This window comes from Lepidochelys kempii, chromosome 21 (genome assembly GCF_965140285.1).
Source record: "Lepidochelys kempii isolate rLepKem1 chromosome 21, rLepKem1.hap1, whole genome shotgun sequence".
NCBI classification, from domain to species: domain Eukaryota; kingdom Metazoa; phylum Chordata; order Testudines; family Cheloniidae; genus Lepidochelys; species Lepidochelys kempii.
The window spans coordinates 6,587,494-6,611,114 of record NC_136400.1 but is presented as its reverse complement, the minus strand read 5'-3'; the positions used below and the strand labels follow the sequence as shown (position 1 = coordinate 6,611,114).

The window sequence follows — 23,621 nt, the reverse complement described above, 5'->3', positions numbered from 1 at the left end:
AGGTGAGGATTAATTCACAATTCAGAGATAATAGTGAATAACCAGCGGTGAATCGTAATTAGAGGCTGAAGCAATGCCACCATAACTAAAGGACAAGAGTGAAGAGGTTAATTAAGGAATACTGGTTATTTAAGGATAATAATATGGTCCTTAAGTACTGGTCCTTTATCCGCCATTAAGGGGCAGTGAAAGGCCAGGTTTGCAAAGGCATGTAGGCACCTAAAGGTGCTGATCAGCATGTGGTGTCATTTTCAAAAGCACCTGCAGTGCCTAACATGGACTTTAAATGCCACTGGGCACCTAGCTGCCCTTTTAGGCACCTCAAATACCTTTAAAAATCTAGCTCCAGGTGTGTGGGACAAAGGCTGTTCCAGGGAGTCACAATGCCTAAGTCCCCAGGTCCAGGTAGGGGAGGGCCTCCATAGGCTAGCCCCCCGTGGTCGTTTTATTGTTTGAACAGAAGTCCTTAAGGACAGGCTCAATCACTAGGGACACTGGGATCCAGGCTCCACCAGTCCAGAATAATTATAAGATATAATAATCGATTAATAACATTCTTCATGCAGGCATGTGGGGGATGCACAGATTCCATCACATTTGACATTTCTGGAGCATCCTCCATCAAAGCACTGACCATACGATCCTCTGCACGGGAGCCGTTTTGTACACCTGCTAGGACTTGACTTGAGAAAGGAATTCCTCCTGCTTCGCACTCCAAAGAGGCCTTAAATCAGACAGAGACATTAGCAACAGGCAAAGCTGGGAATTCAAGTGAAGGGGGGAAAATACTAGAGCCTGATTTAAGGGGAGATATTCAAAGGCCTAGCCTTAAGCGTAGTGACTTTCGGTGGGAGGACGGCACCTAACTACCATCTGTGCCCACAAGTGTAATGACTCGTTAAAGTAACACAGTGAATTAGTGGCAGAGCAGGTCCTAGCACCAAAGAGTCCAGATTGCTCTTCCCCTCTATTTACACTGCCTGTAGACTGTGGGGCTGGGCTTGTTGCAGAGGCTATTGTTTCCCTCAGTCCCTTCTCATGGGACTCCTTGTCTTGTCACTTATTTTCACTCTAAGGCCCAGAACTTCAAAGATGATTGATTTTGATGGAAGTTAGGAGCCTAAATACCTTTGAGGATCTGGACCTAACTCCCTTTTTTCTAAAAAGGAAATGTCCCATGTGGGGAATTTAAAAAAACCCATCTGGATATGACACAATGGTTTTGAAACCCTCTGCGAAGTGTCCATATGCAGAAGCAAGGGTCATATCCAGGTCTACAAATTTGTTGCAGTGGACTCCTGCCTAGTCTTCAGCTAACCTTTTCTCTTGCCATCCAACAGCTCACATGTTCCTCAACACACCCTCATGAAACCTTCATCCTTTCTTCTCTTCGTGGCATGGCCGAGCATGTTCTCTCCTGGAAGCTCACAATACTGTGTTGACTTGTATCCTGGTTTATCAGATCACCAGCTTGGTCCTCCTGAGGCGATACTGCTTTTATTCCTCCTGCAGTTTACCACCCTGTTCCATTTCCTCCCTTAATTTATGCTGGGAATAGCCCAGGTTTCTCCAGAAGTTAAATATCATGTTCTAGCAGGTAGGAACAGTTAATGACTCCTGAATAAATGGATTTTGAAAGAGTCTTTCATTTCAGTCGCACTTTGCTGGCAGGACAAGCTGCACGAGTGCTGCCAGGGTGTAAAAGAGACAGAGTTTGCAGGTCTCTGGCAGAGGTAGGTACGGTTTTCTCAAGAATGGTGTTTTGGGTTTGAGCCTGTGTCCATTCCAGACACTGGGAAGCACTTCTCTATCTCACTTCTTTCTCTCCCTCCTTTGTCACATGGGTTCCACACCTGCACTTCTCATAGGTTCAGTCTGTGCTTTCCACCTCCCGTGTATGGCAATTGATTTTGTATTTGGTGAAGGCTTTGCACATTTCACTGCCGTGAGATAACCCACGAGCAGGATCATTTTGTGAAAGGAGCTGTAGCAGTCTAGCTTGTTGTTTCAAATTTGTGGTTCCCTTTGTGTTGTCGCTGTGGTTCTAATGCTATGAGCCTTTCTTGGTTGTTTGCTCTGCTGCTCAGGCTGTTAGATTTGTTGACACATGGGGGCGATCATATACGTGACGATCAAGCTTTCATTTTGATTTATTTTTTTCTTCAGTGCCTTGATTTTACCTGAATCATTGTAACGATTTGCTGACAAATCTGGGCCCTGAACTTCACTTCTTTACAACAGAGAGGGTTGAATTATATTGTCAGATAGTTTAATTGGATAGTTTTATCAATCTACATGGAGGGTTTCAAAAGAGCCTGAAGATAGTTGGCATCCAACCCCTATTCAATTTTAAATGACCTTAGGTGTCTTTGACAAATTAGTGTTTTCTTTACAGCACCAAGATCACAGAGCTATTTCTTGGGATGGGTTATGCTGGTGCCGGTCAGGCATTGCAATATTAGTTTATTGAGGATGCTGCAGAATAGTTGCTCATGTTGTTTGAGGCCATCTCTGCTTCTGTGTATTAATGAGTCCAGCTGGTCATACTCCAGCAACGTGTCTAGACTGGAAGGTTAAGTTAAATAATTTCAGAAGGGCTCCCTGCACACATTCAGTGCTGCATTTCAGTACTTGGTTTAATACAGTGGTTCTTGGCCGGGGTGCACGTACCCCTGAGGGTACACAGAGGTTTTCCAGGGGGTACATCAAAGTATCTAGGTATTTGCTTAGTTGTACAACAGGCTACATAAAAAGCCCCATGAAGTCAGTACAAACTACATTTTCATACAGACACTGACTTGCTTATACTGGTCTATATATGATACACTGAAGTGTCAGTGCAATATTTACATTCCAACTGATTTCTTTTATAAATATAGAGTAAAAATGAGAAAGTCAGCAATGTTTCAGTACTAGTGTGCTGTGATACTGTATTTTAATGTCTGATTTTGTAAGCAAGTAATTTTTAAGTGAAGTGAAACTTGGGGGCAAATCAGACTCCTGAAAGGGGTACAGTAGTCTGGAAAGGTTGAGAGCCACTGCTTTAATATATTTATTATCTGAGCTACATGTTTCCCTGAACTGAGGTTTTTCTTTAGGTCTTGCGTTGTCCCAATGTGTCTAGAGAAGGCTGGTCATTTTTTAAAGTGTCTTCCAGGGTAATTGCTTTTTAAGGGTCTGTCTCGTTCTTGAGTCATTTTCCCACCTAGTAGATTCCTTTGGTTACGTCTCAGAAATGTTTTGCCCCAGTTCTCTCAGCTGGATGGCTTGGCTAACAAAGCCAATCTTTGTACTGGTTTGAATGTTGCCATGGTGTGCTACAAGGAACTGGAATCGAGCCCACCTTCAGTTTGTGCTAATTTCTGCTTCCTCCACAACCCTGTTCTTTTCTGAAACTGTGTATGTGATTTTCTGTCCATGTACCAGGAGAGGGCACCACAAGGTTTCATCAGTAAAACAGCCAGGCTGCTAAGCCAATAAATCAGTGATGTGTAAGCAGAGCCGAGAGTTTCTTTATTACACCTTAGCCTCCTTTATGAATGCAGCTTCGCAGCAAGAAGGGACCAAAAAAATTACATCAGCCTTGGAAGAGAAAATCCCGTACCCCACCCCTAGAGGAAGCAACCCAATGCCCCTTACTCTCCCTGGCCACCAGCACCAGGGACAGGTTTAATAACAGAAGTAAGCCGTCACCCGCCTGCTGCTTTGACTCACACCTGAGCATCACACAAGTTGCCCCAGTAGCAGCTGTTCTGTTATTCCATTAGGGCAAAACTCACCCATATGCACAAGATCTTTGGACTCCCTACATCCCACTGCGTGGACTTAAGGGATGGAGAGGCCTTCTGTTGTGACTCTGCACAGGGCTAAATTTCACCCAATATGTGTTTTCTTGTGCCCTGTAAAACAGGTGTTGCATGCAAGGCTGTTCCCTAGCCAGTCTTTGGGTCCAGTCCTGCAGCCCCTTACTACCGAGAGCTGTGCATACTGACATGAGCAGTCCCCCAGCAGCCTACTCACCCTAGTCAGATCTAGACCCAGTAGTAAAGATTTGCAGGCTCAAGCCTTATGTTTCTCCCTTGCTCTGCAGCAGGGAGTGGCGTGGAGCGGACTACACAGCGTGTAGAGGTGCAGGAATCAGAAAGCAAGTCTGAACCGACCCTACACCCTAGCAACATTCCAAAGTTCCAGCCTCTCTGGGGCTAAGCAGCCTCTAGGCCCTAGCTGTCAAGGCACTTTTGTAACCGCCTGAGCCGTGTGTCTGTATCTTCTGATGCCTAAATACCTTCAAAGATCTGGCCCTAGCTTAACTTTTTTTAAAGGGAAAGCGTTTGTGTTATTATAAATGACCTCCTCTCTTCTGTTGCTTTGTGGAAGGTGCACATAAACAACAGGGGAAACTATGAAAGGAACCACACACAGTGCTGTCCGACGCGGGGGGGGGGGGGGGGGCTGGAACAATTTGTATAGTGGGGGGGCTGAGAGCTGGGGCTGAGAGCCATTGAACCAAACTGTAAACCCTGTGTATGATGGAAACCACTTCAAGCCAGGGGATGCTGCAGCACCCCCAGCACCCTTAGTTCCAGCACCTATGGTCCGCCGCACAAGGCAAACACCCAGATAGACTAGAACAAAATCAGTTTTCCTCCAGTCTCTGCGCAATTGCAGGGATTGCTTCTAAAAAATAACTCTTCTAGCTGAAAATGTTGAAGTGGAAAGAGTCTCTTTAAAAAAAGGTGGGTTTAAGGATGAAATATGTTCAAGAGGAGCTAGATTCTGTCGTCATTTACTACAGTGTAAATGCAAAGTAACTGCGTCAAAGCCAATGGAATTAGTCCAGATTTACTCTCCTGGGCCAGAGATCAGAGTTTGACCCTGAAATATTTTCATGGCATTAAATTTAAATGGCATGAATGAAAAAATTCATTAATGTTTTAATTTTGGAACAGGGGAAGCTGGCTGGTCACTTGGTGAAGACAAGTGCTGTTTATGACTCTTCTGTTGATTTGCTGAGAGGACTGCACACAAGTCAGTGCCTGACTCTGTGCCTCAGTTTCCCCCCTGTAAATAGGGGCCACACAATACTTAGCCACCTTGCAGGGATTTTGTGAGGATTCACTCATTGGTGCTCCTTCCTAGGCAACACAACGGCACATTATATTGCAAATGATAAAACAATGATAAAACTCCGGATAAAGCATGGGTTCGTACTCTAGCCCTTGCTGGATATCTGATTGTTAGCCTGGTCTTCCTCTCCCCTCCTTATTCATCACATCAGCAATGAGGCTCTTATCACATCATGCCAGTTCGGCTCCCAATTTGGCTAACACACCAGGGACCTCTAGAGCTATAAGCAGGACTCTCTACAGCCTGAGCTACAGAGCCTGGCCTGTTCATCTAAAGTATTTCAGAAGCACCTGTCATCCTGGGTCAGACTATGACCTGCTGTGCATGCCCATCCAGGGGTGAAAGGCATCATGGATCACAGCATGAGTCCGTGCTGGGGGCTGTAATCGACGCATGTCCTCTGTAGATTGGGCACAAAGGGGGAGAAATAACACACAGTGGGCCATGGGCTACATTAGGCTCCCACTCTGCACGGTGTTCCCTGTGGACGGGTGCCTGCAGTCTCATCAAGTCCCAGTACCTTACTCTGGATGCTTCTCAGGACAGGGATGGTGTCACTGTATTTGCCAATGATACTCCTAGCACACTTGGGATGCTGTAGAAATTAGTGGCTCATCTGCAGCTGTGCAGGGCTGCAGCCTGCCTGCTACCTTTCAGGTGTCTCACCCGCAGTCCAGTCTTGGTTCTGTGTCTGTAAGGCTGTGAGCTGCTCACTTGTCAGCAAGGGATGCAGTTTGCAGAAGCGAAAAGATTCAGGAAACAGGTTGGGGACAGAAGGAAATACAGTATTCTTGCAGGTTTCAGCGTAGCAGCCGTGTTCGTCTGTATCCGCAAAAAGAACAGGAGGACTTGTGGCCCCTTAGAGACCGACCCATTTATTTGGGCGTAAGCTACAGCTCACTTCATCGGATGCATTCAGCAGAAAAACATTCTTGCGGTAGAACTCCTGTTGCAGCACCATCTGCTGGCACAGCGAGAGAGAGCAGAGAAGCCAGGCTCAGCTGTGTTCTCCTCCTAAGAGGGGCAATTCTAACAGTCTCCTCAAACACGGATACCAAGAGCACAGGGAGCAGGGCAGGAACTAAAGCCAGAGAGAAGTGTTTTGCAGGGGGAGCGGGGGAGGACATTGTGGGGAGGGAGGTCGACATCAGAAATTATTACTGGATCCGATTTATTGCCAAGTCTGGGCTGGCTTCCATGGACTCTGACCCAGAGCCAGGCAAAAGTCTGCCAGGAAGGGAGGCGGTGGTGACATAAGTTGATGGCAACCTCTGCTGTAGGGAAAGTTGTGGGTGGAGCACAGCTTGGCAATAGAGCTATCCAAAATGTGGGAGGCACAGGCATCATCAACTCATCCCGCATGGAGTTTTGAACACCGTTCCTACTGCTGTATGAATACAAACAGTCATCGAGTTTGCTCCTTAGGACAGAGGATGCCCTGCTCTCCACTTGGCCAGTGCACTTTTGTGGGCTTGGCTTGTGGCCCATGTCGCACTCCGAGCCGTCATGGATTGATGTGCAGCAGGTCGGGAGCTTGTCCTCCCCAAATGAGCTCACCCCTTGCAAGGTCTTCCTGGTGCTGGTGGAAAAGAAAGGAGAGGCACATGTTTCACTGGAAGGGAGTCTTCATTCATCCGGTCTCCTCCTTCCCTGGCTGCTTTATGGTTCCCCATGTCTTCCAGCACAATCAGGCCATACAAAGAAGGGCAACAGTGGCTTGGAGGTGAGATGTGGGTCACTGCTTTATCCGGCCCACCAGTGTTCAGAGTGGGGAATTAGAGGAAGATTTCTGGCTCATCTCTCATGCACAAAGCAGTGCAGTTAACTCAGTGACACACACACTGATCCAACGTAAAAGTTTTTTATTTCCCTCCTTAATAAATTTTATAATATCCCTCTCCTTACACTGTACAAAATATTTACTCCACTAAATAAATAAGAGAGGACCATATTGCAGACAGTGTATCTTCCTGAAAGAAAACAGCATCAAAACATCCGTCCCTAGACAAGAGATTCACAATAATGCACTCATGCATTAGAAAAGAAAGACCCAACCCTACCTTTATAGTCTTCTCCACTGACCCAACACCACTGAAGGTGTTCCCTTTAAACACCCCTGGGGCAACCAAGAAGGGAGAGGCATAATATGATTCCCCAATGGAGAGGGAATGGATCTACCATCCAAACCCAGCAGAGTTCCCAGGAACTGCCTGCCCTTTCCTTTACGGACCTTACACCAGTGGTTGAAGGTTGGAGGGTATGATTTGCATTCTACAGAGATTTTTACATCTACACACAAGTTACTTCAGCAACAGGTTGGAGGCTCCAAGTGCTCAGGCTCCGGCCTGAATGTCTACACCACAATTTTTAGCCCCATAGCCCGAGTCTCGCGAGCCTGAATCAGCTCTTTTATCCCTGTGTAGATGCACCATGTACGTGCTCATTATCCGGGCAGAGCTGTGGTCTTTGCATTCGCTCAGAAACAGCAGTTTTCCTACTAGAGATGGGCCTGAGACAATCTGGGCCTGACCTCACAGGGGAGCCAGGGATGTTTGGAGCTGAAGCCATGGCTAGCTCTTGGCTTGCACTCCTCTCTCCCATCCCCATCCTCCCACCATGCCACCTCCTGGCATGCAGCCCAGCAGGCAAAGTGAGGAAAAGGGAGCTGCTCAACTCAGTGCTCTGTAGGGGGGAAATCTGGACTCCCCTGCTGGCAAGCCGGACATTAATTAGCTTCTCCCTCTGAGATACCCACTGGGCTGAAGAGGGAGAGGACAACTTCTTAGCTTATTTACTATGAACAAACCCCACTAGAGTGCCACTACCCTCCTTTGCCACTAGTGATGGGAAAGCCTCTATCCGGCTGAGACAGATAAAGCCCCCCACAGTTCCGGCAATTCCCAGAGCCTGCTGTGTCTTCCCAGTTGAAATGGAGAGCTCAGGAGACCAGGATCTGCTACCGCTCAGGTCAGAACGGGGGCAATTGGAGCCCCACCTAGAACTAGGTGGTGCAGATACAAACGAAAGTTAGCTGGGGAGTCAGAAGTTCAGTTGCTCAACTCTCTCTTTTCAAACACAAAAGAAGTAAACACAGCCACCTCCCCTGACATCATGTCTTGGCTACTGACTAGGCTCCTTTTGCACACAGGGTCTGCCCTCTCCTGGGACAGGCCAGGTCAGAGCATGACAGTAGAGACAAAGGCTCAGGTTTACACTGGGATTTGGGTGCCCAACTCCCTCTGAAAATCTCAGCCTATGTTTAATCAGGGGCAAAGGAGAGGCTCTGGTTCAAGATTTGTGGTGTTTATTGTTCTAGGCGGTGCCTGCCTGAGACCTGAGCATATTACAAGTAGGCCTTCACTTCTCCTCCACCCCATCACTTTTCCATGCATCTTTCAGGTGAGTGGTCAAGACGTCCAGAGCGCTCATGGACCATTATTTTCAAACCTAATTTATATTTAGTTCTTAAATAAGTGGTTTGCCGAAGTGCTGAGCCCCCAGCAGCTCCCAGTGACTTTAAAGGGTGTTCAGCGCTTTCGAAAAACCAGGCCACTGAATGGACTTGGTTTGAATATTGTGGTCAGTGGTTATTACAGAGTTTGATCATTAGGCCTGGCATCCTGAACAAATGCCATCTTAGGTAAATACATTGTGCCTCTTTAAGATTTCCCCCTGCTCCTTTCTGCTATACAATGTAAAGGGGTTTTCCTTACATAGTACATAACTTCCCATCTGCAACCCACATATAATTGCTCATTGCAAGGGTGGGTTACTTCAGCCTCTAATACATTATTAAAACACACTTCATTATATTTAACATTATGACATACCAGTTTGAGATAGGTGCCGTGGCTGGTCTACTTCATCCAAAAAATGGTGGGTGGGATTTTGTTTTGGGTGGTGTGGGGGATGGAAGGAAATTAGAAGGGTGATTTCCAGCCACTGGCCCTTCCCCCAGAAAATTCTGTCGATGGAATCAGAAGACATGACCTTCTGGGCCCAGAGCACAGATTTCTACTCAGTGAGCTGGAGATTAATCTCTATGAGCCCAGCCAGAATGGAGGCACGTGCACACGTACACACACACTCTCCAGAAACGTGCATGGGGGAAAATCCAACCCCCCCGCCAAATGAGCTCATTGGGAAGGTTCTCCCTACAGCTGGAAAATAGAATGACTTGGGGTAGGCTTGGCAGTGAGGGATCTAGGTTAAAGCTAAAGAGATTGGGAGTGCTGGAAGCAAAGGCCTCTATTGGCATATGGGGCACTGTGAACTCATTTCCCATGCTATCAGCCCCATGGCTTAACTTGACATGGTAAAGTTCCATACTAGCTCCTGACTGGCTGCTGGCCCTTGTGTCTGCCCTTCCCTCTTCTCCCCGTCCTTTGGAATAGGGGCATTGATCCCACTGGTTAGAAGGTGGTTTATTGAGTTGGCTCCTTGGCCCAGGCATTATCTGGACTCACAGGATTCTTGTTTAAAAGGTTTGCTGGTGGAGCAGTTCCCCACGGGAAGAATGATAGCAAGGGGCAGGGGAAGCCAGTCCCACTGTGAATGAAAAAATAGAAGAGCCAAGGATTTAAAAAACCATTAGAGAGATTTTCAGAGGCCCGAGTGGCAGTTTGGTTTTCAATGGGAGTTAGGTCCCAGCTGGCATTTCTGCTTTTGATAATTTTCCCAAGGTCTAATGGGTTTCTGAAGTTAAAATGGGAGATGGGAACAGGTGCAATTTAATCACTGAAGACTTTATAGGGGTGTCTACACTGCAGTGTAAGCCCAGGGTTTGAACTCAGGCTCAGGCCTAACCCCCCTTCTCCATACACACAAATTGCGCTAATTCAGGGCTCAGAACCACATGGGGATGGAGAGTCCAAGTCAAACTGGACCCAGCGTTCAAGCCCCATGGCTTTGCAGTGTAGACACAACCTCCCTGGATGCATGCTCTGGGAGTCTGCCAAAAGTATCCCACAATCCCATAGGCTAGACTTTCTTTGGCTTCTGGACAGTCAAGTTTGGTGGACAGTCAAGTTTTCCAACACTGCACCACAAACAAAGGGCTAGAGCAACCACATGTTGGTAGGGTGTGAGGAAGTCCGGTCTGTGGGTGGTTGAATTTGGGCCCACATAATATAGTGTAGATGCTGGAGCCCCAGGTTGGGGCCCAGGGTTCAACAGTTCCTAACCTGGGGTTCCAAACGAGCACAGATGCTCAGGCCCTAGGTGAACAAACCCACAGTTTGCTAACTCAAGTTCTACTAGTTCTGGCTTGTGTTGCAGCCCAGACACCCCGTGTTTCCATAAGGGTGACTCATGGCGGGTGGGATATAACTGATCCGGGAATATCCTCTTAGCTGGGAATGACCTCTGCAGCAGCAGGATCTCAGAATCCAGACAGCTCTGCCATCAATTCATGGCAGCAAGAGCAGGGCCAGATCAGTGGAAAGGTCATTCTTGGCTTCTTCCCTTTGAAAAAGGGGCAAAGCAGAAAAATGACCCTACAGAGGAGTAGAACCCAGGACATGCTACAGGGTCACCTCTCGAGTCTGCTCCAGCTTACTCTCCTGTCGGAGGGAACAACTGCACCCAATCAGCGTCAAGGCTATTCCCGAGTGGAGGGGAATAGGCATCAAGGGGACCCAATGTGGGTGGAGAAGACAGAGAATGTGAGGAACAAGAGATTTGAAATGGAGGAAGCATCTCATGAGGTGGGGAGGGAGGGGGCAGGCACAGCCATGTGGGATGAATAAGGACAAGGAAGGGATGGCAAGGCTAGGCACCAGCAGGGGTTTATGCAGCGGAAGAGTCTCCTGCACACCTTTCAAAGGGCAGGGTATATGTGCCTTTTCACACCATCAGTGAACGTGGCCCGAAGAGAGGGCAGCACGTCCAATTATTCAGCCATGCAACAGGGCAGCTGGGACAGGATCTCATTCAAGGGCTTTGTGCATCTCCTACATGGAAAGGACTTCACAGCAGTGACCTAGGACAGGGTGTCCCGTTAACATGCCTCAGGCAGGGGGACAAAGGATAAGTGCTTCCAGCCCCTGCAGGGTACAGAGGACACCAGACTCCGCACATCCCGCTGGGGATTATTACACTTGAATACAGGGTAATGTTCAGGCTAATGAGGTCTGAGCAGTGCCATAAAAACACGGCCCTGGAGCCTTGTTAAATCAACTCTGCCTACTGCCTTGAACCAGGCCATTTTATAAGGCCACTGCAAATAGGTTTCAGGCACTTGAGGTGCACAGAGCGGCCAGCCAGTGCAGCAGGGTGGCCTGGGGTGCACTAACACCGAGTGGTCACTTAGTGTGGTGCTCACCAGAGCAATGGGATTACTAGCCCTGGACAGAGCCAGACTCTGCCCATGCACCTCCAGCACCCCTGTGCCATGCAGGACTGCTTCCACACAGCTCTGCCAATGCACCCGCGTCCTGACCGGCAATGCCCCATTCCAACCCTGGAGGTCTTCCCCCCGCTCTGCCAATGCGGCACCCTCCCGCCTGTCCCCCGAATATTCCAGTCCACAGCAGCCACCAGTCAGAGAGGGGATTTACATTTCCGAAGCAAGGTGAAGCCTGCCAGAGCAAGGCAGGATTTAAGCTGGTCTCTCCACAAATGAGAGGAGGAGCACTCTCCCTCTGGGATGCAACTGCCTCCCTCCCTCGGGGGAATTGTACAGAAATTTAACCCTGTGATTGAAGGGAAACTCTTCTCCTTTCACTTCATTGATGCCCTCTGTGCAACACCGCTCTCAGACAAAGGCACCACAGGGCAAACTCGGATGGTGGGAGATAGAACAGCATGGTGCCCTTCCTAATACACCCGCGCTTAGCCCAACCACCTCTCCCCAGGTACGTGCCCCACAGAAACAGCACGAGAGACAGAAAGGAGGGGTGCACAGCGTGCAGCCTGCCCCATTATATAGTGTCAATGCACGTGTTTGTACTGTGCCACGTGCACACATACCCCGTTTTACACCGAATACTTGGCCATGTCGCTTTTATCAAAGACGACTTTGGTTGCAAAGTAAATAGCCACCAACCCGAGGCCGGTGGCGAACGCCATGTAGGCAGTCACCGACTGCGTAAACTGGACGATCGACCCCATGACAAGGGATGGGACCACCTGAGAAAGAAGGAAAGCGCTGTCTAAAATGGCCAGGTCCAGGCAGATCCCTCGACCGGGTGCTGCAGGGTCAGAGTCTCCCACCCTCATCATGAGCGAGACCTCGCAGGGGGAGCCGACGCACATGGCCGAGCTGGCAGCTGGAGGAGAGGAGAAGAGGCCCCCAGAATGGCCATTCTGGTAGGTCAGCTTCTGGCTGGAGAGGGGGCCTTTGGGGAAGCCTGATTTCTTATCCAGCTGAGCCGCATCTTCCTCTTCTTTGCTTTTGTACTTATGCAAAAATACCTGAGAGACAAAATAAAGAGAGAGGGAAAGTGAGAAACTGCAGGGGGTGGTGAAGCCCTAAAGAGCCAGAGAGCGGACCAGGAGAGTGGTGCCGTTAGCTAGAGCAGGGCAGAGCTGGAGCGATACACCCCTCGGCCTGGCAAAACTTCCCCTGGCTTCAAATTGTTCCAGTCCTGTGAAAATCCTCAGGTCAGGTTTGGCTAAAGGCTGGAGACGTTTGCAGCAAGTCTGGGGCAAGTTTGATGGTTTCCAGCAGCAGGTAAGATTGGCAGGAACTTCTTTGTTAGGCTTCAGATTCAAGGTGACACTGACCTGCTGCAGTAACTTGGCTCCAAGCGGTACCTTTGTGTGTTCGCTTCAAGCATCACCAACGCCAGGGAGCGTCTCAACCCAAAGCCAAACAAGGCTCTGCCATTTGGGGCAGTTTCTCTCCGAGCCTTGAGAGTCGTCTGATCGCTGGACTCTCAGAGAAGCGGGTGGTGCAAACCCAATTCTCCTCTCGCTCCAAACACAGCTCCATGAACTTCAATGGCCCAACTCCCAGCACATACTAGTGTGAGAGGAGAATCCCTCTAAATAGAAAGTGCTCCCTAACCTAGGGAGAATGGGCCAAAGCCCTCCCCACCCTCATGCCACTGCAGCCAGGCCAGGGATGAACTTGGTCCAATGCGGGAGTGATACCATCGCCCAGGGCTACAGGAATCATCTGGGGTGGGTGCAGTTTGTGCAGCTGATCTAAGGGACTCAATGCCCTCCTGCTGCAGGACACGTGAGCTGCTCACAGCCAGTACTTGCTTTGGAAGCATGGGCACCGCCCACATGGACTGAAAGGCACGTGTTGGACTGTGGATTTGGCACTATTGTTTTTCAAAAGCAGAGTGTCGAAGTTATAATCTCAAGACCGGAGCACAGGCAGGCAAACAGGCAATTGTGCGTTCAAAGGTGTATTGCTGCAAATAAGAGGTGAGTAGCTGCATAACTGAAGTGCTCAAATGGTCAAGCAATGGCCCTTACGGCTTGTCTACACATGCAGTTATTCAGGACTAGCTATTGTACTCCAAATTCACACTCTACCTTAGTCTGAATTAACTTTCCATCATAGGTCTTGTCTACACTACGAAATTAGGCCGACTTAAGTCACGTCAACCTACAGCCACGGCAGCAATTTGATCGGCTGTTGGTGTCCACACTGCCCTCCTTCTACAAGTCCTCACCAGGAGCGGTTGTGCCGACTGAAATGGAGTACCCCCGCCCAGGGCTGACTGCCAGAGCCGGAAACAAAATGTGAAATCCTAGCAGCCGTGAAACTGACAAGAATGTCAATTTCACCGCTAGTAGGGTCCCTGCTGTGAAATTGAGCACCTGCCATGCTCCAGCTGTCAACCCTGGGGGCAGGGAGGGGGGAGTCCAGCTGTGAGCCGGACACCCAGCTAACAGCTCAGGCTGACAGTGCTGGGGCAGGGGGGGAGGTAGCTGTCAGCCCTGCACAGGGCAATGTAAGTAACATCGTATCTACACGGACACTGTGTCACCTTCACTACAGTGACCTAAGCGCTACACCTCTTGTGGAAGTGGAGTTCTTAGGTTGGTGTCGTGGGTGATGCACATGGGCAATAGTAGCACTGTAGTGTGTATGCTGACAGAGTTAGGTCCATGTAAGCTGCCGGACATCAACCTTGCTCTGTAGGGCAGACCAGGCCTTAGATCACTTCTGTGACACTTTCCAGTGTGAACTGTGACATCGCTCCGTACAACCTAAGGCTGCACAGGTTCCCTATGCAACTGGGCAGCAGAGCAGCCTCTCAGGACAATCTGCCAAGGCCCCAGTGCTAGGGAAATTCCACAGCTGGTTAGTTAAGCTCTTAGTGAGAATGAGGCAGGGAGTATCACTGCAAAGGCATCATTCCTCTGGGTAACCCAAGCAGCCTCTTCTGGCCAAGTTCCTTCCACTGCTACCTAGAATTTTACATTGACACCCAGCTAAGTTAAGGTCCTGCACTGGGACTCTGTTCCCAGCCCTGCCACAGACACCCCAGATGATCCTGGGCAAGCCATTTCGTCTCTCTGTGCCTCACGTCTCTATCTGTAGAATGAGGAGAATAATCCTGCCTTTCCTCTCACCCTTTGTCTGCCTATCTATTTAGACTGTAGGCTCTTTGAGGCAGGGACTGTCCCTTTTTGAATGTATGTACAGCACCTAGCACCTTGGGGCCCTGATCTCAGCTGGCACCTCTGTGGGCTACTGTAATACAAATAATCAATGTTTATGTGCAGCAAGAGAAACTGCTGCAAAACTCATGCCTTGAAATTTCGAGACATCTGTGCTTAGACACATCCCATGAACTGTGGCGAGCCAAGGACATATTAATCCGTTCTCCATGTGATGGGATAAAACCAGCCAGGAGAAAGAAGACTGCCTGGTTGAGAGAAGAGAATTTTATACCAGGAGTGCAAAGGTAGAAGCTGCACTGTCCAAAGGACCAACGATATCAGCTTTTCACTCACAAGGGAAACGGGGGGCCACTGGAGAATTACACAAGCTTACTCCAGGGTGTGCAGGCATCTCTGCTGCATTCTGTGTCCAAGCCACACCACAGCAATCGGCAGCATCTAGTACCTCCCCTGACACACACAGACTCTGCTGTGGTATAGTATCGCTAGCTATTTTCCATTAACGTTCCCTGAAGCCACGGCCACAGCTCTGCAATGCACCCGTTTCAGATCCAAGCAAAGAACTAAAGCCAGATGAGACTTTTGGTCCCCAAGAACCTTTTGTTGAGAGTCAAACAGCTTTACATGGACTCTGACTAGCCACGAATCTTCCTAAGACAGTGTTTTGTAATAAAGTTGGTCACTTCACTGGTCTTATGAATCTAAGTCAAGCCACCTGAATCCCACATGCAATGGCTAGAGCTTCACGAAACTCTCAGTTTACACCTACCACACCAAGGTTAGAGGGATCCAGAAATTAAATGGTGCAAAACCCAGCACAGAAGAGAAGTTGGTTATAAACTGTGAGTGCCAAACTCCAGCAAACTCCTCAGAGCTCTAGATGCCTCATACTAGATGCAGGATGGTCCACGAAGCCTACTTGAATACCCTGAAGGCATGTGCCACAATTTCTTGCTCTTTCTGACTTGGTCTAGACCAGAATTTTAAAGGGGTACATGTTCTAACACACACATGAACACAAAGCCTCGTGTAGACTTAAAAACTAAGGGCATAGCTACACCAAAAAACTACATTGACTTAAGTTAGGTCAACCTACAGCCACTGCAGTAATTAAATCAGCTCTTCATATCCACACTACCCTCCATCCTCACCAGGAGCACTTGCACTGACTTAAGTGAGCATTGTGGGGCATTGACAGCCAGAGCCCCATTGCCCCACACAGGGCTGACAGCTGGAGCCCTGTTGCAACTCAAGTTAGTTGAGTTGAAGAAATCCTAGGTTTTAACTCAACTAGCTAAGCATGTGTTAAATGCATTGTGCTTCGTCTATGATAGACATTCAAATGCATTAATTAGAACATCTTTTATCCTACTCTAGACAAGGCCTCTTTGGTCTCACTAGTACAGGTAGAATCGAGAGCATGCACGAAAAGAGACCAACTTACACAGTCCATGTGAGCAGCGTCAGATGGGGTTAGTCTTGCTGGCTTGCACTAATGTTCCACCCAACGCTGGAGGGGCAGCTGTTATGCGGCACCCTTTCATTGACTCACTTCAGGAGGAGAGGGAGAAAAAGAGAGGAAAACAGAAAGCAGGAAAAAAGGAACGACAAAAGGCAACAAAGAAAAAGAATTAAACCAGTAAAAAAGAAAAACAAAAAGGAAGTGGATCCAAGAAGATGGATACATTTCTGCTTGACAGGAAAATGCCCTGGTGGGTTTAATTTTTTGCTGGCTGGAGTAGATCCCAAGGCCAGGACTTTGGAAGAAACCAAAGTGGAACAGGCCCTCCAAATGCATCCCTAGTTTGACAGGCATCCTAGTGCACACTGGGACGGGCTGCCTGGAAGTGTAAGTTCTAGGCGAGCCCCGGGATGCCTGCAGTAAAAGCTCCTAGTTCTTTAACAACACAGCAAGGTGCCTGCAATGGGGCCGAAAGATGCTGTCATGCCACAAATCACTGGTGCGTTTACAGTGTGAGAGAGGCTCCCAGCGCTGCGGAACAACAGCTGCATGGCCAAGTATTGTGATTTTATCATGTCTCAACATTGGATGTTTTTCTTCAAGCCCCAGCTCTCAGTTTTCATTTCAGACGCCCTGGTGGTTACGGACAAAAGCTTGAAAGCGTGAACCCTAAAGGCTCAACAACCAGAATGCAAACAGAGAACCCACCATTTGTAATTTATTACTTACTGTCTCATGGGGGTTTTGGGGACCTGACTTGTGATTTTTGAGCTGGGGTTGGTGATGCTGCAAAGGTGATTGGGTGCAAGACGTGCAGAAGCCTCTTGGGACCCTGGACTGATTTCCAGCCAAGCATTCAGAATGCGGAGGAGATGAGGCGCTGCCTTTAGAAATACACACTCCTCATTCAACGCAATATGAACATCCATGTGCTGGCTGTGGCAAGTAGGGAGGGGCTAGGGAATTGGATCCCCCCAGCCCAAAACCAGCACTGGGTTAGAGCCAGATTATGTTTTTATTCAGATTCCCAAGATCAAGAGGGTTCAGGTGAGAGGCCCCATTTGTGTTGTGAGGCACATGTGACACCCTTTGTGTGTGTGTGTGTGTGTGTTTCTTTCCAGCCACAGGCCAAGCTGAGCTGCAACCCCATGTTGTGATCACGTTGTGCATCATCCCCCTTTCCCCCCAGAAGTGGCCCCCACCTGCTTGTCATGGTGGTACAGCGACGCCAGGGTGTACGGCAGGATCTGGAGCGCAGAGAAGGTGAAGCCCGTCAGGGCAGCCGAGACGGTAACGACGAGGATGCTCTGGGAGAAGCATATGACGAAGGGAACCAGGGGGAAGAATGCCACGCTGGCCAGGTAGACCGCCCGGGTCCCAAACTGCTTCACCAGCCGGTCCATGATTGTCGAGAAGAAGATGGAGATGACGCATTGGAGGAACAGGCCCAGGCTGCCCACGCGGACTCCTGAAAACAACAGACACACTGGTGGGGAAGGGATGGTGGGCAGGCTCCCCCTGCTCCGCTTTCCAAAAGCCAAGCAACTATGGGGACTCTGTAGGATCCAAGCAGGGTCTTTCTGCACTACTCCATAGAGGTCAGCACATTTCAACACAAGCTCTGGAGACTAGAGTCCCATCCTTGCTCGGAGCACAGGTACAGGATGGGCAGCAACCATGCGAGATTCCCCACCCTGCCAGTCTCCATAGTCCATTCACTCCTTTGATTCTCTGCCAAGATTACGCACAAAGGACCCCCAGACAGTGCTGGTGAGAACACCACCCACACATAGGGGAAGAACCGAGGGGAACATTTGCAGAGGCACAAAGGGGGGGGGGGGTTGGGCAGCTGTGCCTTAGAAAGTCACTCCCCCACCTTCCCCTGACTTTCTCCCAGAATCCATCTCTTGCCTGCTTGCTAACCAGGAAGTGCTATCCGACACCAAATCAGCAACAAAACAAAAGGGAACAAAGAATGGTTTTAAGCTGGTGAGACGCTCTAGAGTCTGGCATAGAGTGAGATATCCACAAGCTGCTCTGAAGCATCTGGCAGCCATCCTGCCCTTCCCCTTCGGAGAGGCAGGTCGGACTACAGATAATTAGACCATTAACTCTTTGGGGCAGGGACTGTCGCCAACAGGATGTTTGTACAGTGCCTAGCACAATGGCCCTGACCTGGTGGAAGCCTCTGGGGCTACCACAGCAGAACTGTTAAACACCAATTAAGCTGATTCTTGAGCTAACAGAGACATTAATATGAATGATTACAGCCTAACAAAGGAGGAAATGTACAAGGCAGCAATAAGGAAATCTAGAGGCCAAGGTATATAGAGGCCAAAGTATACAACTAATGCACACAGGACAAAGAGGACGATGGCCTATGTGCTTAGATCTGAGAGGACCAGAAAACAAGAGGCTGTGAAGCTGAGCCAGAGGGCTCCAACACTTCCAGAGAGCATGCACATGAAGAGAACCCAGGAAGAGAGCAGTGCTGGAATGAGCGAGTCAGCCAGGAGACAGGGGTCTGAACATCATTATTGCAGCTTGGCTCATCTCACTGCTACTTAACACTCCCAGGGCTTTGCACCACCAATCGCTAAGTGATTTACAAGAGGTAGGCAGGCATCATGAGCTCCATTGTACAGATGGGGGAAACTGAGGCACAGACTGGTGAGGTGACTTATCTGAGGTGACAGTGGACCAGTGGTAAAGCTGCAAACTGCCGGCTGAGTGTGCTAGCTGCTGGACTACAGTATCTCTTAAGAATTCAGGCACCAGACCTGCGGCTCCACTGAATCAGGCTCTAGGCCCATATTTTATGTTTCAGAGGAAGAGGAAAGTCACCCTGTAATGTAGCCAAGCAACTGTGTAATGTTGTCTGACGAGTGGGAGGAAGAGAATTCCTTCCTGCCCCTCCACCCCCCAAGATGATCAGCTTACATCCCTTGGAGCATGAGATTTTATGTCAAGGAAACTAACTCAGTTCTTCACACTGTTGTCAGGTGCTGGACACCGGTAAAAACTAGGGGTGGGTTTGGGGTTTGCAACACCGTGCAGAGAGAAGTTGACTTTTGGTTCTGCTGATCACATACCCATGCCTCAGTTTTCCCCATCTGTAAAATGGAGAAGAGTTCCATTTACCCACCTGTCAGGTTTTGGGATGAAATACCAAAAATAATCATTAAAAACCTGGTAGATTCAGACAAGCGGTTCTGGTCCTGGCAGATTCTCACCCCAGCCTATGCAGTGAAGTCACATGTGGCCGAAGCAGAGCACCAAGTGCTGGCAGACATAGATATAAATACACCTACCTCCCTGCCCACATCTCAGCTAGAGAGGATACCCAATTCAGACACGTTTATACTGCAACTGGGAGAGTGCCTCCCAGCCTGGCTAGGCAGGTTTGTGCTGGCAGAACTCACGCTAGTGTGCTAAAAATAGCTGTGTGGATGTTGTGGAACCAGCAGAGGCTCGGGATACGCACCTGAGCTCAGACCCAGGAGCAAGGAGAGCTGAACCCTAAAGGTAGAGCCCATCTTTGATCCCATCTCAGCGTTTCTACTCCCCTGCGTATGGAAGCAAATTCTGCCTCTGCAGCCTTGAAGGCACTTGGCTCATTCATTACCTTCATCATAGTGACGTCTGGCTTCTGTTCCCGGTTCGGCCCTTGGAACACCCTGGTACAGCCCTTCGCCAACAAAGTCAGTGTAGAACAGCATGAAAGTCATGAGGGCCATCCAGCTGCACAGCTCGGCCACGAAGAGCCGCCGGATCACCTTGGGGATGCGGCAGCAGAAGCCACGCAGCCGTGGGATCAATGTGCAGAGGTCCCTCAAGGCCTGGACCACATGCCTGGCTCGCAAGAGGCTTTTGGAAACCCGGCAAGAGCAACCGCTGGGGGACGAGGGCTTGGGGGAAGAGTCCTTCAGTGCAGGGCCTGCCAGAGCATCCACCTGCCCCACTGCTTCCTCTGTCACAAAGAGGGTGGCCAGGACGCAGCCCAGGAAGATGATGGTGAGGAGGCTGAAGAGACACTTCTCCTGCCCCCCCAGGTAAGGGGCCAGGAAGCTACTGGCCCAGTCGATGGCCGGAAGCAGATAGCCGATGCAGCCACCCAGGCTGATCATGAAGGCGTACATGGAGAAAGCCTGCCGGCAGTTGTCAGGCTCCTGGAAGAGGTCCGAGAGCAAGGCCTCTAGGGGAGTGAAGCAGACCTGGCCGCAGAAGTCCAGCAAGCCAATGCCCAGGATGAGGAAAGCAATCTCCAGGGGGTGGGCACTGAGGGCGAAGAAGCCTGCCAGGCGACCGGCATGGGGGATGATGAAGAGGCTCAGCATGACTCCCAGGCACAAGACCCAGATGAAGGGCCGCCGCCGGCCGTAGCTGCTGCGCCAGTGGTCGCTGGCGGAGCCAATCAGCGGTACAAAGACAAGGCCCAGGACAGGCCCGATCCCTGGAATGGAGACAGAGATGTGGCTTTAGGGGCAGTGTCCAAGTGCTGCAGCCGATCCCTGTGCCCAGCAATAAGAGCTAGGGCCAAGACTTTAACAAGCGACAAGTGATTGCGGGTGCCCATCTGAGACACCTTAAGGGGGCCTGTCTGTCCAAGTGCTGAGCACCCGCCCTCTGACAATCAGGCCCCTTTAAGCGGTCTCAAGTAGGACATCCATAGTCACTTGTGAAAACCTTGGCCTTAGCTCAGCCCAAGAAACCAGACCCCACCATCACCTGCCCCCTCACCACTTTGAACTTTAAGGCTTCTAGGCAACTTGGTAAGCGCACAGTAGAACAGCCCTCCACCATGCGTGACAGAGCACTTGATCGACACTAAGCCCTCAGCCCCTCAGGGAAGTATCCCTGTCTTAGGGAAGGGGAAATTGAGGCAAAGACATACCAAAGCCACACAGGCAATTCAGTGGCAGAAGCCAGGAAAAGAACCCAGGAGCCCTGGCTCCCAGTCCCTCGCTCTAAGCCAATAGGCTGCACATTCTCCCTGGAACAGAGTTGTCTCAGCTGATCAGAGCGTGGGGATACAAATCTTCATGCCCCGATTCCCCACTGCCCTCTGAACCCACTGAAGGGGTGAGCATCTCAGTTGAAGAAAGGAAGAAGCCACCTACCCAAAACCATGGTCATGAACTTCTCCTCCACACCCACTTCCAGCAAGAGCGGTGGCACGTAGGTGATCCCAGCAGCCAGGCAGACCTCCAGGCCGAAGGTTAGGGAGTTGACCAGCAGGAGCTGGGCTTTGCGGTTGTGGAAGAGCATGCTGACCCACGCTTTCTGAGCCATGCTGCCCTCACTCCACTTAATATTAGAGGGCTGTGTCAACCAGACAGCAGCCTTCCTGGGGCTCCCAGACAGACAGACATCAAGGTCCAAAGTCTCCTTTCACAGTCCAATGGAGACACACTGGCTGCCATTTTTATCAGCAGTGAACATCTTGTCCCTTCTTCCTCCTTAGGTTGCAAGATGCAGTCACTACAATGCAGAGTCCAGGCACCGGTAGACAGGCTTCATATTCCAGGTCTCTCCCCCAGCTTCACATTCTGTACTACGGAGAAAAGAAGAGAGCGCATTAGAAATCAGAGATCCACACCAGAGGGGGTTCCTTCTTTAGGGGACCAAAGCAAGAAACAGTTCTCCATTCCACTGAAGTCAACAGCACCACCCGTCTGGAGTGGGACACAAAGCTCCAGTCACAAGGAGGGCACTGGAAGACGTTCCAACACAAAACCACTCCCACTAGCCTTTGCAAATAGCATCAGTATCGGCAATATCAAAGGACCATGGTTCACAGAGAGGCCAAGCCTTGGAAGGCTCAGCCCCTTCACTGGGTCACTTACCCCAGACTCTTTTCCATTTCTTATTGGCATCCCAGTAAGTGCTTAGAGGCCCTAGCAAAGATCAAGGCCCGTTGTGCAAGATGCTGTACAAACACAACGTAAGAGATGAACCCTATCCCAGAGAACTCACAAGCTAACAAGACAAGACAGGCAAAAGGAAGAATTATCTTCGTTTTACAGATGGGCAACTGAGGCAGAGGGAGATGAAGTGACTTGTCCAAGTCACATAAGGAGTTTGGGGCAGAACCAGGAATTGATCCCAGATCTCGAGGCCTAGGCTAGTGCCTTGATCAAGAGGCCAACCCAAAAAGTCAGAAGGATTGTGAGGCCCCGCTTTCACGGTCTATATTCATATTGAAAATCAAGATCAAGCGAGCTTTTGCCCTTCTGCTCCACTGCTCCTTCCCACAGCCTAGATGCACAAAGCTCTCAGGTCATTATTTTTATCTGAACTATGTACCCATCATCTTGGCAGGGGCATGGTATTCAGCAGCACAGATAGTGCCTCATTGAGTTGCACAAATAAATATGACCCAGTTCAGCCTCCTCTGCCAGTAAATGGCAATTATCGTGAGCATTAGTTTGTCATCTGAGCTAATATTGTCAGCTGAGTCATCTGGGTTTCCCTTTAACATGTCCCATCTCTCCCGCCTCGCTCATGCGGCTTCTGACAGGGACTATGTGAGGATGGGCTCAAAGCCAGGGGAGGGGCGTGACGAGAAAGAGCCCTCTGCCGTGAGCCTGTAAATAGATATACCAGGGTGCTCCGACTCTGATTGCATTAGATCCCGTAAACTCAGCAGGAGCTGGCCTGGTCAGTCACAGGACGGGAGGGTGAACAGTGGCTCTAGGCAGCTGTGCTTCAGGAAATGGAATTGCTGACTGGGGCAATACTGAATCAGCGCCCTTCAATGAGGGATCAGCCGTTCACGTGCCTTAGAGCTGGAGATCCGGCCACTTTTGCTCTTTGATGTCCTTGGGGCATGTTTTCTACCTTGGTTCTTTGTGACCCATATCCCACAGCAGTGGAGTGTCTGCCCAAGTCTTTATGGGGTCATCACAACACCCTGGGGAGGTAAGTCTCATAGCTCCCCAGTTCATAGATGGGGAGCTGCGGGCTTGTCTACACTGGGAAATAAATTTGGATTAAGGCAGGGTGTGAAATTTAAGTAGAATTCCCAAATAACTCCATGGGTGGATGCTCTTTTTCCAGAATAAGAGTGCCTTATTCGGAATTACCTTAATCCAGATTGGAAGTGGATTAAAATAATTCCGAATAAGGACATCCACACATGGAGTTATTCGGGGATAGGTAATCAGGAATAGTTATGATGGAAAAAACTCCCCACGTGTACAAGCCCTGAAATCCAGAGAGACTAAGGGTTTGTCTCTACAGCCCCACAGTTCAGACGATAGAGGAATGAACTACAGTAACTCCCCTGTGTGGACGCTGTGGGAGTGAACTACATATAGGATACCTTAGTTTGCATTAACACTGTCCTCTTTAAACAGGACTAATGTTCACACCCCCATAGTCTGAACTGTGGGACAATGTAGACATAGCCTAAAGGACCTGTCCAGTGTCACACAGATCTCCCCAG

At 49.6% G+C, this 23,621-nt stretch overlaps 1 protein-coding gene across 2 annotated transcripts in view; it reads right to left on the bottom strand.

The window, feature by feature from the left end:
- Positions 1-6,997: 6,997 nt before the first annotated feature.
- SLC45A3 (solute carrier family 45 member 3) overlaps positions 6,998-23,621 on the bottom strand; it is a 39,937-nt gene continuing 23,313 nt past the window's right edge. For both annotated transcript variants that reach the window (XM_073320081.2, XM_073320083.2), the window contains exons 2-5: positions 21,295-21,728; positions 19,800-20,627; positions 17,377-17,642; positions 6,998-12,540 (exon numbers count right to left, since the gene is read on the bottom strand). In XM_073320081.2, the coding sequence (XP_073176182.1) occupies positions 12,103-12,540; positions 17,377-17,642; positions 19,800-20,627; positions 21,295-21,466 (1,704 nt within the window). In that variant the 5' untranslated portion in view covers positions 21,467-21,728 and the 3' untranslated portion in view covers positions 6,998-12,102. The remainder of the gene's footprint in view (positions 12,541-17,376; positions 17,643-19,799; positions 20,628-21,294; positions 21,729-23,621) is intronic.